Source organism: Podarcis liolepis, assembly GCF_965112155.1.
Source record: "Podarcis liolepis genome assembly, chromosome: 13".
Classification (NCBI taxonomy): Eukaryota; Metazoa; Chordata; class Lepidosauria; order Squamata; family Lacertidae; genus Podarcis; species Podarcis liolepis.
Window position 1 is genome coordinate 58,090,243 of NC_139573.1, and position 14,209 is coordinate 58,104,451.

At 46.7% G+C, this 14,209-nt stretch overlaps 1 protein-coding gene across 7 annotated transcripts in view; it reads left to right on the forward strand.

The window, feature by feature from the left end:
• ANKRD13A (ankyrin repeat domain 13A) overlaps positions 1-14,209 on the forward strand; it is a 47,449-nt gene that overhangs the window by 26,825 nt on the left and 6,415 nt on the right. For all 7 annotated transcript variants that reach the window (XM_083470943.1, XM_083470945.1, XM_083470944.1 and 4 more), the window contains 7 exons: positions 3,997-4,192; positions 4,960-5,026; positions 6,347-6,428; positions 10,970-11,031; positions 12,513-12,643; positions 13,565-13,722; positions 13,915-14,028. In XM_083470943.1, coding sequence (XP_083327069.1) covers positions 3,997-4,192; positions 4,960-5,026; positions 6,347-6,428; positions 10,970-11,031; positions 12,513-12,643; positions 13,565-13,722; positions 13,915-14,028 — 810 coding nt within the window. The remainder of the gene's footprint in view (positions 1-3,996; positions 4,193-4,959; positions 5,027-6,346; positions 6,429-10,969; positions 11,032-12,512; positions 12,644-13,564; positions 13,723-13,914; positions 14,029-14,209) is intronic.

Below are 14,209 nucleotides of genomic sequence, written 5' to 3' on the forward strand. Positions count from 1 at the left end.
GACATGGCATATATCTTGCTTGGTGGCAACTGTGCCCCAGGGACTAGATCTATCTTGCAATCATAGGGCCTATGTGGTGGAAGTTTATCTGCTTCTTTTTCACAAAAAACATCCTGATAAGCCATATATTGTGATGGAATCTCACTTTCATTCCCCATCAACTTCCCTTCTACCTCTGTTCCCATTACTTCCACCGAGATTTTTCCCTTTTGCCCCAAACAATGTGTCATACAATATATCGAACCAAAAACCAAAGATCTTTGATGCCAGGCAATTACCGGATTATGACGATTGAGCCAACTCATGCCCAGCACCATTGGGTGCCCAGCTAGTTTGGTCACATGAAATGCCCTGGTCTCTGAGTGATGACCCATATCCATTCTCATTGGTGGAGTCTCATAAGTCACTTCTCCTGAAAGTAGCGGTCTGCCATCGATTGTTTTCACTCGCAGTGGGGAACTCAAAGGTAACAAAGCGATTTTGTGTTCCTGTACCAATTTCTGGTCTATGAAATCTGCTGACGCTCCTGAGTCTAACAACGCCTCTACCTGGACGCTGTGTCCATTGGGTAGTTGTAGTTGCACCTTCACCGTTAGCCCTGGGATAGGTGGTTCCGCGTGAGAGCCTTCTATTGCTTCTCCACCCGGCTGCAAGCTCCCATTTCCAGCCGGGGACATTCGTTTCCCTGATGCAGTTCCTCTGGGCAATTGTCGTGTCTCATGTCTGCTCCAGATAGAGACTCCCATCCTTTACGATTGTGACATTGTCGTGCTAGATGCCCTGGTTTTCCACAGACAAAGCAACGCCTTGCATCTCTTCCTTTCCCTGCATTTCCTCTTACCATGGAAGAGGTAGTAACTGGGAGGGGTCTGGCTGCTCCTAATTCCATGGGCTCTGGCCGCTCTCGTCCTGTCACGTTGCCCGCTCTGCTCTCTGTACTTTCGATATTATTTTCCCGCCACCGTGGTCTCCATTGTTCCTTCTTTTCACTAGCCCTCCGTTCCACGCGTAGGCTCAATTGCAGGCACGTTCGGACCAGAGAGTCCAAGGAACTAGGTTCTGGCATTTGGGCCAATTGGTCTAAAATCTCATTATTCAGTCCTTCCCTAAAAAGGGCTGCAACTGTTGGGGAATTCAGATCCCATTTTAATTTCTGCACCAGCAAACTAAAGTTGGACCAATAAACTCCCACAGTGTCTTTTCCTTGTCTCATTCTCAACAGCTGCCTAGCTGTGGTTGTTTCATGCGCAGGGTCTAAGAAAATTGTGTCTAGATACTGCAGAAAAATTTGTAGATTTCCTAGGGCGACATCCCTCCGAGATATGAGGGGTATAACACAGTCCTTAGCCCTCCCTTCCAAGAAATTAATCACATAAGCAACCTTCTCTTGCTCAGATTGAAATTCTTTATCCTTTATCTCAATTATGTAAGAAATTTCTGTCTTGAAAGCCATGTATTCAGAGCTTTCTCCCTTGAAGCTACGTGGACGTACAGTAAATGTTTTACTCACTCTATCTCCACACGTCGATTGCAGCATGGTTCTATGTTCTCCCGGTGCTGCCGATAGTACGTCGACTTGACTTTTCAACTGTAAGTTCTGTTGCCATAAGTCCTGTAATGTTAGCTGGAGCGCGGGGGTTTCTCCTTGCCCAACTGGCGCCACAGCTCCATCCATTTTGGCTTCTCCTTCTTTACTTATAGTGAAGAGGCGCAGAGCAGAAGGTATTCTGTCAGGACTGGTCGTTGTCCTCTTCAGATCACCACACAAACGCTTCTTGTTCTTTTATAAAACTTTTTATTGCGTATTAACAAAACATTCTTATAAACAGTTCTTAACTATTATTCCTCAGAGTCACTTCTTTCAGATACCTTCTGAGCTCTGCTTCTCCATGACCAGCCACTCTCAAAATGGCGAAGGCGCCTTTCCCTTCGCTTTCCCGCTCTTTTCTCTAACCTCCTGGCTAGAGCTGGCCTGTATCTCCCCTCCTCCGAATCTGAGCTAGAACTGAACCCTTGCCTTTCCTGGGAACAACCGGTCCCTCCCTGTTGTTCCTCTTGCTCCCTTCTATTAGATTCACTGCTCTCCTCCCCCCCTTGGGGAATGCTTTCTCCCTCTGATAAACTGAAAACCTCTAATTCTTCCCTGCCACCTATTAATAACCATTTTCTCATATTCCCTTATAGCATTACAGCAAAAGACCACTTAGTTTCTATCCAACATCATTCTAACATTCATTAATTTTACAGTGTTTCTGTAGATAATCTTTGAACTTTTTCCAATCTTCTTCCACCGACTCTTCTCCCTGGTCTCGGATTCTGCCAGTCATTTCCGCCAGTTCCATATAGTCCATCACCTTCATCTGGGTGGGTTGATCTTGTGTCTTCCAGTACTTTGCGATGAGTATTCTTGCTGCTGTTCTGGCGTACATAAAGAAAGTTCTATCCTTCTTTGGCACCAATTGGCTGGCCATGCCCAGGAGAAAGGCCTCTGGTTTCTTCAGAAAGGTATATTTAAATACCTTTTTAATTTCATTATAGATCATCTCCCAGAAAGCCTTAATCCTTGGGCACGTCCACCAAAGGTGAAAGAATGTACCTTCAGTTTCTTTACATTTCCAACATTTATTATCAGGCAAATGATAGATTTTTGCAAGCTTGACTGGTGTCATGTACCACCTGTATATCATTTTCATAATATTCTCTCTTAGGGCATTACATGCCGTAAATTTCATACCTGTGGTCCACAACTGTTCCCAGTCAGCAAACATAATGTTATGTCCAACATCTTGTGCCCATTTAATCATAGCAGATTTCACCGTTTCATTCTGAGTATTCCATTTCAACAGCAAGTTATACATCTTTGACAAAGTCTTAGTTTTAGGATCTAACAGTTCTGTTCTAATTTTGATTTTTCCACCTGGAAGCCAATTTTCTTATCCAAGTTATATGCCTCCATTATCTGATAGTAGTGAAACCAGTCTCGCACTTTATCTTTTAATTTCTCAAAACTCTGCAATTTCAATTTGTCTCCTTCTTGTTCCAAAATTTCCCAATATTTTGGCCATTTGACCTCCATATTAAGTTTTTTCTGAGCCTTCGCCTCCATTGGTGATAACCATCTTGGGGTTTTGTTTTCAAGTAAGTCTTTATATCTTATCCAGACATTAAACAATGCTCTTCTGACAATATGGTTGGTTATTGTTATTGGTCTACAGAGGAGTAAGCAGAATGTGCCTTGCAATGCTTCAGCTTCCCCAAGCTGTTGGGTTAAACAGTTCATAATGTTTTTTATGTATTCATTTATTTGTTGCATTTATATGCCACCTTTTCCTCCAAGGAGCTCAAGGTGGTGTACATGGTTCTCCCCTTCCTCATTTAGTCCTCACAACAACCCTGTAAGGTAGATTAGTCTGAGAGGCAAGGAATGGCCCAAGTTAATGTAGAGAGCTTCATGGCTGAGTGGGAATTTGAACCCTGGCTTGTCCCAGGGCCTAGTCAGACACTCTAACCTCCATCCCACACTGGCTCTCTGCCAAAAAAAAGACACACTCAAAGTGATGCACAGTAATATTATTTTGTTGAAAAAATAATAATCCAAAAGTATAAAGGAAAACATCAACCTTATACCATTTTAAACCCAGCAATCAGTTTAAAAACCAGGTGCTGCCTTCACACTTGGGAGTAGCTGCTCTTCCCCCAATGGATATCAATCCTGATATCCCGACAAGGTGAGTGAGTGAGCAGGCCATGCCTTGTCCCTAAAAGCTTGTCAGGTGGGCGAGGGAACTCACAGGAACTTCTCTGTCTCTTTCGTCCAGTTTTCAACTTTTTGCTCTGCACCTGAACTCCTCAGTTGTGACTCCTGAGCCCTCTGTCTGTTGCTGAGCCTGTCATGTTACTTGCCCAAATAAAGACCACTCTCTTACTCCCAAGTAAGGGCGTTTGTGTGCATGTGCTGGCCAGGAGCCCAGAAAGGCATCTTCCTCCTCTCTCCAGATACTGGGAACTGGGCAGAGCTGATCGAGGTGAACCACGATGAGAAGGTGGTTGCCACAGAGCGCTTTGAGATCACCCAGCAAATCAAGCGCCTGACCTTGGACTCCATGACCCCGAAGACCAAGGAGGTGGAGAGGCGGCTCACCTCTCCCATCATCAGCACTTCCCTGGACACGAGGAACATTGCCTTTGAAAGGTGAGGAGGAGGAGGCCAGAGCTCTCAGGCTCTCCTTTGCCCTTTAGGAGGGAGGGACAAGGCTCAAGTTTGGGTCTCCAGCAGCTGTTCCCCAAGCAGCCTTGCCCTTGTCCAGACATTTTGAACTGCAATGGCACCCCCATAAGTAAGGCTGCCTGGTTGGCTACCCCTGCCCTAGATCTCACATAGCCCCAGTTTCAGAGTCTGGCACAGGGAGAGGAGGCATCCAGAGCTCCCCAACCCTGTCTGTCCCCATATCCAAAGCCTCTGAGGAGGTGGAGGAAGCCTTCCCCTCTTCTCTTCTTTCTCTCTCTCTCTCTCTCTCTCTCTCTCTCTCTCTCTCTCTCTCTCATCCTGCTAAGAAACTATGCCAAGGCCACCATGGAGTGGTAATGGGCTCCCCTAGGTGCACGGGGGGCTGGTGGGAGTTTGAGTCCCTTCCTGGTTCTTTCCTTAAAGAGGTGGGTAGTGTATGTATGTATTTATTTATCTATCTATCATCTATCTATCTATCTATCTATCTATCTATCTATCACATTTATATGCTGCTTTTTCTCCCAAGGTGCTCAAGTCCATGGTTCTCCTCCATGTACATGCTACCTCCATGTACATCATGCAACACCACCACCTGGCACCCTCTTGGCTAGTTAACACTAACAGAGTCAGTTCTTGAGTTACAAACCCAATGGTCCTTGCTGTTGCACTTCCAACAGCCAGTTTGTAAAGGCAGAAGCACAGATTTTTTGATAGCTTCCTGTCTCTTGCAGAAATACGTCTGGCTTCTGGGTCTGGAGAACTGAGAAGAGTGAATTGGTGAGCGATTATGATGCAAAGGTCAGTTGTTGCTCTTGTACTGATGTCCCTTTTCCCTGACAGCTAGGAGCCTTGCTCAGCATTTTAAGATTTCTCCAGGCGTTGCCCACAAATCTCCCCCTTCCGCAGAGCTTTAATTTGCAGCCATGAGGACTTGACACCTGATGAAAAGTGCATGCAGCCTGAAAACCTTTGCTTCTGATTCGGAAGAGTGGCATGAATGAGGTTCACAAGGCCTCAGATGGTCTGGGAAAAGCAAACAGCAAATAATGGGCTTCATTGTCTCACAGTGTAAGCATGTACAGCTATCTGACAAAAACATGGATTGGCAGTGTGCTCATGACAAGCAAAAGACAGGGTGAAATGAGCCTCTGGAACTCTCTGGGACCAGTTTCAGTGGCTTTAAGAAGAAATGTCCATTGGCAGCTTTAGGCAACATTCCAGAGAAATGCAGCCTCCATGTCAAGAGGCTCTAAATAGGTTGGGCAAGTTCACAAAGGAGAAGGCTATCAATGACGTTCATTTGGAGGCAGTAAATGCTTCTGAATGCCAGTTGCTGGAAGCCACAGGAGGGGAGGGGGCTCCTGGCTTGCGTCCTGCGCTGTGAGCATCCCCTTGAGGCGCCTGGCTGACCACTGTGAGAACAGGAGGCTGCACTGGGTGGGCCCCGGTTGGCCTGACCCAGCAGGGCTGTTATGCTCTTAGGTGGTTTTGATGATGGGATGTCTCTGAGAGGCATCAAGTGTTCCTCTTTCACTATGAAGTTCTGCTTGAGAACTTAATGAGAGGTGTTTTGGCCTGCTGCTTTCAAAGGGCGCAGTGGGCCTTTGGTACGGCTGTGGAGGTTCTTATGCAATTTTCCTTTTTTCCCTACCAGAATTACAGACACTCCAAATGACACAGGCTAGCTGTACCCTCCAAAGAGCTTACTGTGCATATTATATATTGAGATGTTGTTGTTATTATTAAAATTTCTATACTGTGGATCACAGGGCAGTTTACAAAAATGCATCCCATAGTAGCAAGCAAAAACAGTACTCCCCCTCAGAGTTTAAACGGCCACAGATAGTTTAATAAGCCAAAGGCGATAGGGAAGAGGAAGAGGAAGAGGAAGAGGAAGGCTTTATGTAAGGAAGGCGCCAGGTGAGCCTCCCTGGGAGACCCTTCCACAAGAGGAGCCCTAATGAGATGGTGCTTTGGCACCTTTGTGTTGGGAATTGGGGTAGGATGAGGATGAGTTGGGACCCTCCTTGTCAGTTACCCCATAGCCACTTCTATGGGGGCTTCCAGAACTAGCTGGGCTCTCTACATCTCTCCCTCCTCCTCCTTGTTTCCCTCAAGGTCTATACGGCCAACAACGTGAATGTTGTGACCAAGATCAGAACAGAGCACTTGACAGAAGAAGAGAAGAGGAGATACAAAGGTAATTTGGTCCTGTGGGAGGAGAGGGCCGAGGTTGATCACTCTCCTGCAGGCAAGGCATCTTTGATTCTGAGCCCAGACATTACGACCCAATTCCTTGGTGACGGCTTGGCCAAAATTCAGTCCCCTGCCAAATGAAATGTGTTCACAGGCATGCTGCTGCTGCTCTATAATTCAGGAGGCTGTGGGGCTGTGGGAAGAGCAGCTGGTCTGTTTGGGGGCTCTGTTTTAAGCAGGGCCTGCTGCTGTTTCATGCGACTTTGGGGTGAGCTGGAAGTCAGAACAGTGTGGGTATCCTCTAAGGATATCTTGAGTTGTAAACGGTTTAGAAAAGGGCCACCCAAATGGTCAAGAGGATGGCGCAATTCCCCTGGGAGGAAAGACTGCAGTATTTGGGACTTCTTAGCTTAGAGAAAAGGCGAGTCAAGAGTTTATAAAAGTATGCATGGCATGCAGAAAGCGGATAGAGAAATTTATTTCTACCTGTCTCCTAACACTAGAACTCAGGGATGTCAATGATTCAGGATGGAAGATTCAGGACAGAGAAAAGAAAGTCCTCCTTCACACAGTGCATAATTAAACTGTGGAACTTGCTCCCACAGGAGGCAGCGATGGTCACCTTGGATAGCTGTAAAAGAGGATTAGACAAATTCATAGAATCATAGAATCATAGAATCATAGAGTTGGAAGAGACCACAAGGGCCATCAAGTCCAACCCCCTGCCAAGCAGGAAACACCATCAGAGCACTCCTGACATATGGTTGTCAAGCCTCTGCTTAAAGACCTCCAAAGTAGGAGACTCCACCACACTCCTTGGCAGCAAATTCCACTGTCGAACAGCTCTTACTGTCGGGAAGTTCTTCCTAATGTTTAGGTGGAATCTTCTTTCTTGTAGTTTGGATCCATTGCTCCGTGTCCGCTTCTCTGGAGCAGCAGAAAACAACCTTTCTCCCTCCTCTATGTGACATCCTTTTATATATTTGAACATGGCTATCATATCACCCCTTAACCTCTTCTCCAGGCTAAACATGCCCAGCTCCCTTAGCCGTTCCTCATAAGGCATCGTTTCCAGGCCTTTGACCATTTTGGTTGCCCTCCTCTGGACACGTTCCAGTTTGTCAGTGTCCTTCTTGAACTGTGGTGCCCAGAACTGGACACAGTACTCCAGGTGAGGTCTGACCAGAGCAGAATACAGTGGCACTATTACTTCCCTTGATCTAGATGCTATACTCCTATTGATGCAGCCCAGAATTGCATTGGCTTTTTTAGCTGCTGTGTCTCACTGTTGGCTCATGTCAAGTTTGTGGTCAACCAAGACTCCTAGATCCTTTTCACATGTACTGCTCTCAAGCCAGGTGTCACCCATCTTGTATTTGTGCCTCTCATTTTTTTTGCCCAAGTGCAATACTTTACATTTCTCCCTGTTAAAGTTCATCTTGTTTGTTTTGGCCCAGTTCTCTAATCTGTCAAGGTCGTTTTGAAGTGTGATCCTGTCCTCTGGGGTGTTAGCCACCCCTCCCAGTTTGGTGTCATCTGCAAATTTGATCAGGATGCCCTTGAGTCCATCATCCAAGTCATTGATAAAGATGTTGAATAAGACCGGGCCCAAGACAGAACCCTGTGGCACCCCACTAGTCACTCTTCTCCAGGATGAAGAGGAACCATTGATGAGCACCCTTTGGGTTCGGTCAGTCAGCCAGTTACAAATCCACTGAGTGGTAGCATAGTCAAGACCGCATTTTACCAGCTTCTTTACAAGAATATCATGGGGCACCTTGTCAAATGCCTTGCTGAAATCAAGGTAGGCTACACCCACTGCGTTCCCTTCATCTACCAGGCTTGTAATTCTGTCAAAAAACGAGATCAGGTTAGTCTGACATGACTTATTTTTCAGAAATCCATGCTGACTATTGGTGATCACAGCATTCCTTTCTAGGTGCTCACAGACTGTTTGCTTAATGATCTGCTCCAGAATCTTCCCTGGTATTGATGTCAGGCTGACTGGGCGGTAATTATTTGGGTCCTCTCTTCCCCCCTTTTTGAAAATAGGGACAACATTTGCCCTCCTCCAGTCTGCCTGTTCTCTAGGAATTCTCAAAGATGACTGCCAGTGGTTCTGAGATCACATCTGCCAGTTCTTTTAATACTCTTGGATGCGGTTCATCTGGCCCTGGAGACTTGAATACATCTAAACTAGCCAAGTATTCTTGTACTATCTCCTTAGTTATTCTGGGCTGTGTTTCCTTTGCTGAATCATTTGCTCCAAATTCTTCAGGTCAGGCATTGTTTTCTTTATCGGAGAAGACTGAGGCAAAGAAGGCATTGAGGAGTTCAGCCCTTTCTGTGTCCCCTGTTTGCATTTCACCATCTTCTCCTCTGAGTGACCCCACTGTTTCTTTGTTCTTCCTTTTGCTACGAACATACCCATAAAAGCCTTTTTTGTTGCTTTTCACCTCTCTAGCCAGCCTGAGTTCATTCTGTGCTTTAGCTTTTCTGACTTTGTGTCTACACGTGCTGGCTATTTGTTTGAATTCCTCTTTGGTGGTTTCCCCCCTTTTCCATTTTTTGTACACATCCTTTTTTAATCTTAACTCAGTTAAAAGTTCTTTAGATAGCCACCCTGGCTTCTTTAGGCACCTTCCATGTTTCCGTCTCATTGGTATTGCCTGACGTTGTGCTTTTACTATCTCCCTCTTAACAAACTCCCAGCCATCATGAACTCCCTTTCCTTTTAGTATTACTGTCTATGGGATCTCACCCAGCACTTCCCTAAGTTTTATGAAGTCAGCTTTCTTAAAGTCAAGAAATTGAGTCCTAGTATGCTTGGCTGCTCCTTTCCGCTGTATAGTAAACTTCAGAAGAGCATGATCACTCGCGCCTAATGATCCTTCCACTTCTACCCCACTAACCAGGTCATCAACATTGGTTAGGACCAGATCTAAAATGGCTGTTCTTCTTGTTGCTTCTCCCACTTTCTGGACAATGAAGTTGTCTGCAAGGCCAGTGAGGAATCTGTTTGACCTTATGCTCTTGGCTGAGTTTGACATCCAACAAATATCCGGGTAATTGAAGTCCCCCATTACTACTATCTCCCTTCCTTTTGCATGCTTGGCTATCTGTTCCAGGAAGGCATCATCTATGTCCTCCGTTTGGCTTGGGGATCTATAGTAAACTCCCACAATGAGGTCTCTGTTATTCTTCTCTCCCTTAATTTTGACCCAAATGCTCTCACTTTGGCTTTGAGGTTCTAAATCTTGGATCTCTTCACAGGTATACACATCCCTGACATATAACGCCACTCCTCCTCCTTTCTTGTCTGGTCTGTTTCTCTGAAATAGATTGTATCCCCCCATTATTACATTCCAATCGTGGGACTTATCCCACCAGGTTTCAGTGATGCCTATTATGTCATATTTAGTTTGCTGTACCAAGAGCTCAAGCTCATCTTGTTTATTTCCCATGCTTTGCGCATTAGTGTACAGACATTGAAGTCCATTAATCATTCCCCCGCGTCTCTTATTTAAGGATTTTTTCCTCCCACCACTAGGTCTGCGTGCTGTTTGCTCCATTTGGTCTATGACATTTGGATGATCATCTTCATCAGTTGATAGACTCCTACCTTCAGGAGCACTGTCTCCCTCCCCCACATTAGTCAGTTTAAAGCCCTCCTTCATGGAGGAGGAGAGGGCTAGTGAGGGCTACCAGCCACGATGGCTGTCTCAGCCTCCACAGTTGGAGGCCGCAATGCTTCTCCATAGCAGTTGGTGGAAATCACAAGAGGGGAGAAGGCTCTTGTGCTCGAATCCTAGTGGCTGGTTTCCCACAGGCATCTGGTTGGCCCCTGTGAGAACAGGATGCCTGTCTAGGGGAGCCACTGGCTAGATCCAGCAGGCTCTTTGTATTTTCTTATGTTCTTACCAGCGTCGCACAAGTGGTGGAGGCAATCTGTTGCTGGCTGTTTTGCAGAATTGCAACTGCCAATTTTGCCCCTTGCTTCCTGACATTTTATTTTGGATCCTAAAGGAGGCAGGCTTTGCCAACCTAGAGCCCTCCAGTTGTTTGGGGCTACAGCTTCCACCAACCCCAGTCGGCATGGCTGTCAATAATAATCCAAAAAGCATGGAGGGCACCAGGTTGACAATGACTGCGTTAAGACCCACTTTGCACCCAAGATTTCTGAGCTGCCACAAGAAGTGGCTCTTCATCTCAAGTCATGTGTTAAAGTGACAGAATCATTTGTTACAGCGTCCATCACAAACCAGTTTACTGTGCATATTTAAGGCAGAGGGAGAGTCATTTTCCCATGATCCTTGCACACTGGAAAGGATGTGAGATTCCTCTTCATTTTCCAGTCCTGCCCTCCAGGAGTAGATCCAGGAGATCCAATGGGGGCGTCTTCAGCTCTTGCATTGGGGCTGTGGGGAGAGTGCCTTTTGAAAGGCCAGCCTTGTTCATGCTTCCCAGTGGGAAGGTTTTAGCATGACATGGGGGCTGACAGAGATAACACTGCAGTTGTGCTTCCTCCCCCGCCCTTTCCTCCAGCTGACAGAAACCCCTTTGAATCCTTTCTGGGAACCATCGAGCATGAGTACGGGGCACAACAGGTGAGCAAAATGCATTGTCTTTTTTTCCTTTTTTATGGTTTTAAATCTTTTACTGGAAAACTGCTAACAGTGCAATTGAAAATACATAAAGAAAGACAAAGGAAAATGAATAAAAGTAAGGGAGCAAAGTAGGGTTCGTGCTGTAAATTTAATACAAAACAAATTTCTTATGAGAGAATTTTATATTTCATGATGTCGTCCAAGAGAAGAGGTTTGTGCATCTGGGTTTGAAACATGAGGGGAAGTCCTTCTAGGCAGCCTAGAAGTGTTCTGGATCCTCTACCCCTCTGGAACCATGAAGTGTTATTTTTTTCTGCAACAGCCAAGGAACTCCTGTTTTTATACCACAGAGATAGGAGCAAAATGTATTTTGAGGCTAATCTCTTCAGCAAAAGAGGACTCCTCCTCTATTATTTACTCACTGTCCCACATTTCAACCTCCTGGTTCCTCAACTGGCTAGCATTAAAAAATGCAAGAATAAAACAGCACAGTATGTTGCTGATTTAAAAATAAATACGGTAATAAACATGGACTTAAAAGCAGGAGTTGGCCTGAGCTCCTTCCCAGCAGCTTATGTTATTTTCTCACGGTTAGGCCAGGGGTGGAGAAAGGGATCCGAGCAACTTTGATAGGTGGGCAGGACCACCTGTATGTCAATCAGCTGATGTCATAATGACATCATTATGTAATTGCGTTAGGTGGTTAATGCCTGCCAAACTTCAAAGGAGAAGCCTCATTTGAAGATGGGCTCCCTGTAATGCTGATCAGCTGAGAGGCCTGCCCTGCACTTGGAAGCTGGGGGCTTTGCATTGGAAGACCCCTTTTGGCCCAGCAATGTAGGGCGGAAGGCAGAAGCCTGACAGGCCTCATTTGGCCTCAGGGCTGGAGGTGCCCCACGCCTTACTAATCAGAGTAATCGGAGCAAGCAAAGGGACCGACCAAGATGTTCTGCCTTCAACTCCTCAAAATATAAATTTGTGTAAATGTAAAGCAAATAAATGTTGGAAGTCCTCTGGTGAAAGGCCATCACTTCATTTCATTTATATTCCACCTTTCTCCCATGGTGCTAAAGGTGGTGCACATAGTTCTCCTCATTTTCTCCTCACAACAACCCTGTGAGGTAGGTGAAGCTGAGGGTGAGTGACCGGTCTGAGGATTTGAACCCTGGTCTCCCAGGTCCTAGTCTAACATGGTCCACTGCACCCCCACTGACTGTCTTCCTTCAGATACCTTCATGTTTCCCTGTGCCGATCCTGCCCTCTGTTTTTGCCTGATGAGCCAACTCACTTTGAGGCCAAATCCCCCTCTCTCCCTCTGAGCAGCTGACCTGCTGAGTTGGGAAGCCTTGGCCCACTGCGACTGATCTCCTGGGCTTCTGTTTTGGGGACACCATTGGCTTTTGAGGCAACCTGGACAGATAGCCAAGAGTTTCTGCCAAGCCTTGCTGGCCACCCACCTTGTGCTCTTCTCTTTCCCCCAGGACCTCACGACAGAATACGCCACAACCAACAACCCTACAGCCATCACTCCTGAGGAATATTTCAACCCTCAGTTTGACCTGAAAGACAGAGATATCGGGAGACCCAAAGAAGTGACCATCCGGACTCAGAAGTAAAGCTACTACTCTGTTGAACGTCCTGTTATCTTTGGTTCAGTTTCCCCTCCCTTTCTCTTGCGCCCCAGCTTGCAAATCCTGCACTCTGTTTCTCTCTGGAGGAACAGATGCTGCCTGCAGAAGTCAGGCCCACTCCCTGCTGGACCATGAGTTGCTGCTGGAGCAGCCTCACAGCACTTGATTTGAGCCTGCGCTGAGACCCAGCACCCATTCAGTGAGAGAGCCCTTCACAGCATGGTCCCAAGGAACCTGGGAGTCAGAGAAGTCTTCCAGGATAACTCAAGACACAGCACCTTTTATTTTAGAAATCCTCCACCAACTGCAGCTGGGGGCCTCCATTAGAAGCCCAACATCTCCCCAAAATCTTGCTTGCTTTGTGTAAGGATGTCAATTCCCCCGGTGCAGAAGCATTAGCGATGCTTGCTTTTGTCAAGGCTTGAGTCAAGAGACAACATTCACTTGGTCCATGTTTTAAGTTACTGGCTTGGCATTCCCCCCCTCTTTGAGATGAGCTTAAGAACGATATTGTCTCTTGGTGGCCCGGCAACTCGAGGCCTATTGGCATCGTGGTGTCTGAGATGCTCCCCGACAATAAGGGGTGCCCATCAATGGTCTGCACTTCTAGAGGGAGCTCCAAACTCTGCGTGGCCAACCCCAACCTCTCCACCGAGTCCAAGTCTGTGGATGCTCCCGAATCTATGAGGGCGTGCACTCATTCTCTGCGCCCATCTGGGAGCTGTAGTACGACACAGCCTGCGCATCTTGAGCCAGCTGACTTCTCACCCTCCCACTCTCTGCTAGCTCCTTATCAACATTGCATTCTGTGTCAGAGAAAGGGGGAGGAGGACTGCTTACTGACTCATGCTGTATTTCTCTACTTGGGGCAGATGTGTTTATGACACTTTCATCTCTGGTAGGTTTAAAGCCAACTTGTGGATGTCCGAACAGTTTCCCCTCTCCCTTGTGGAGCAGGTCACCCCCATTGTGGACTTGATGGCCAGAACCAGTGCACATTTTGCTCAACTCAAAGACTTCATCACCTTGGACTTTCCTCCTGGATTTCCAGTTAAAATCGGTATGACCCTTTTTGTGCTGGTGGTTCCCTCTTCCTGCCCCCCACCTGCCACCATGTTCAAGACATCAACCCCCTCCCCCCTTGAACGGTGCTTCTTGTCTTGGGGCACCTTCAAAGCAAACTGTGGTGATGAGGATAACTGGTGACCTTACTCAACCTCTCCTGTCCCTCTTCCCTTCCCCCAAACTGCAGAGATCCCATTGTTCCACATCCTCAATGCTCGCATTACTTTTGGGAATGTGAACGGCTGCAGCACAGCAGAAGAGGCGTCTCCCCAGGCTTCAGATGGGGCACAGCAGCCATCTGGTGAGAGAGCTGCTCCAGGGTTTGAGGGAGGAACTCAAGTAAGAGGAACCCTTTGGTTTCCAGATTGGGATATTCCTCTGGGAGACTCTGTGGCAGTCAGATTTAAGTGGACAAAATGTGTGGACCTCTTTGCTCCTGGTTGCGCCTTCACACAGGCTGAATTATGCAAGATATCTCCTTC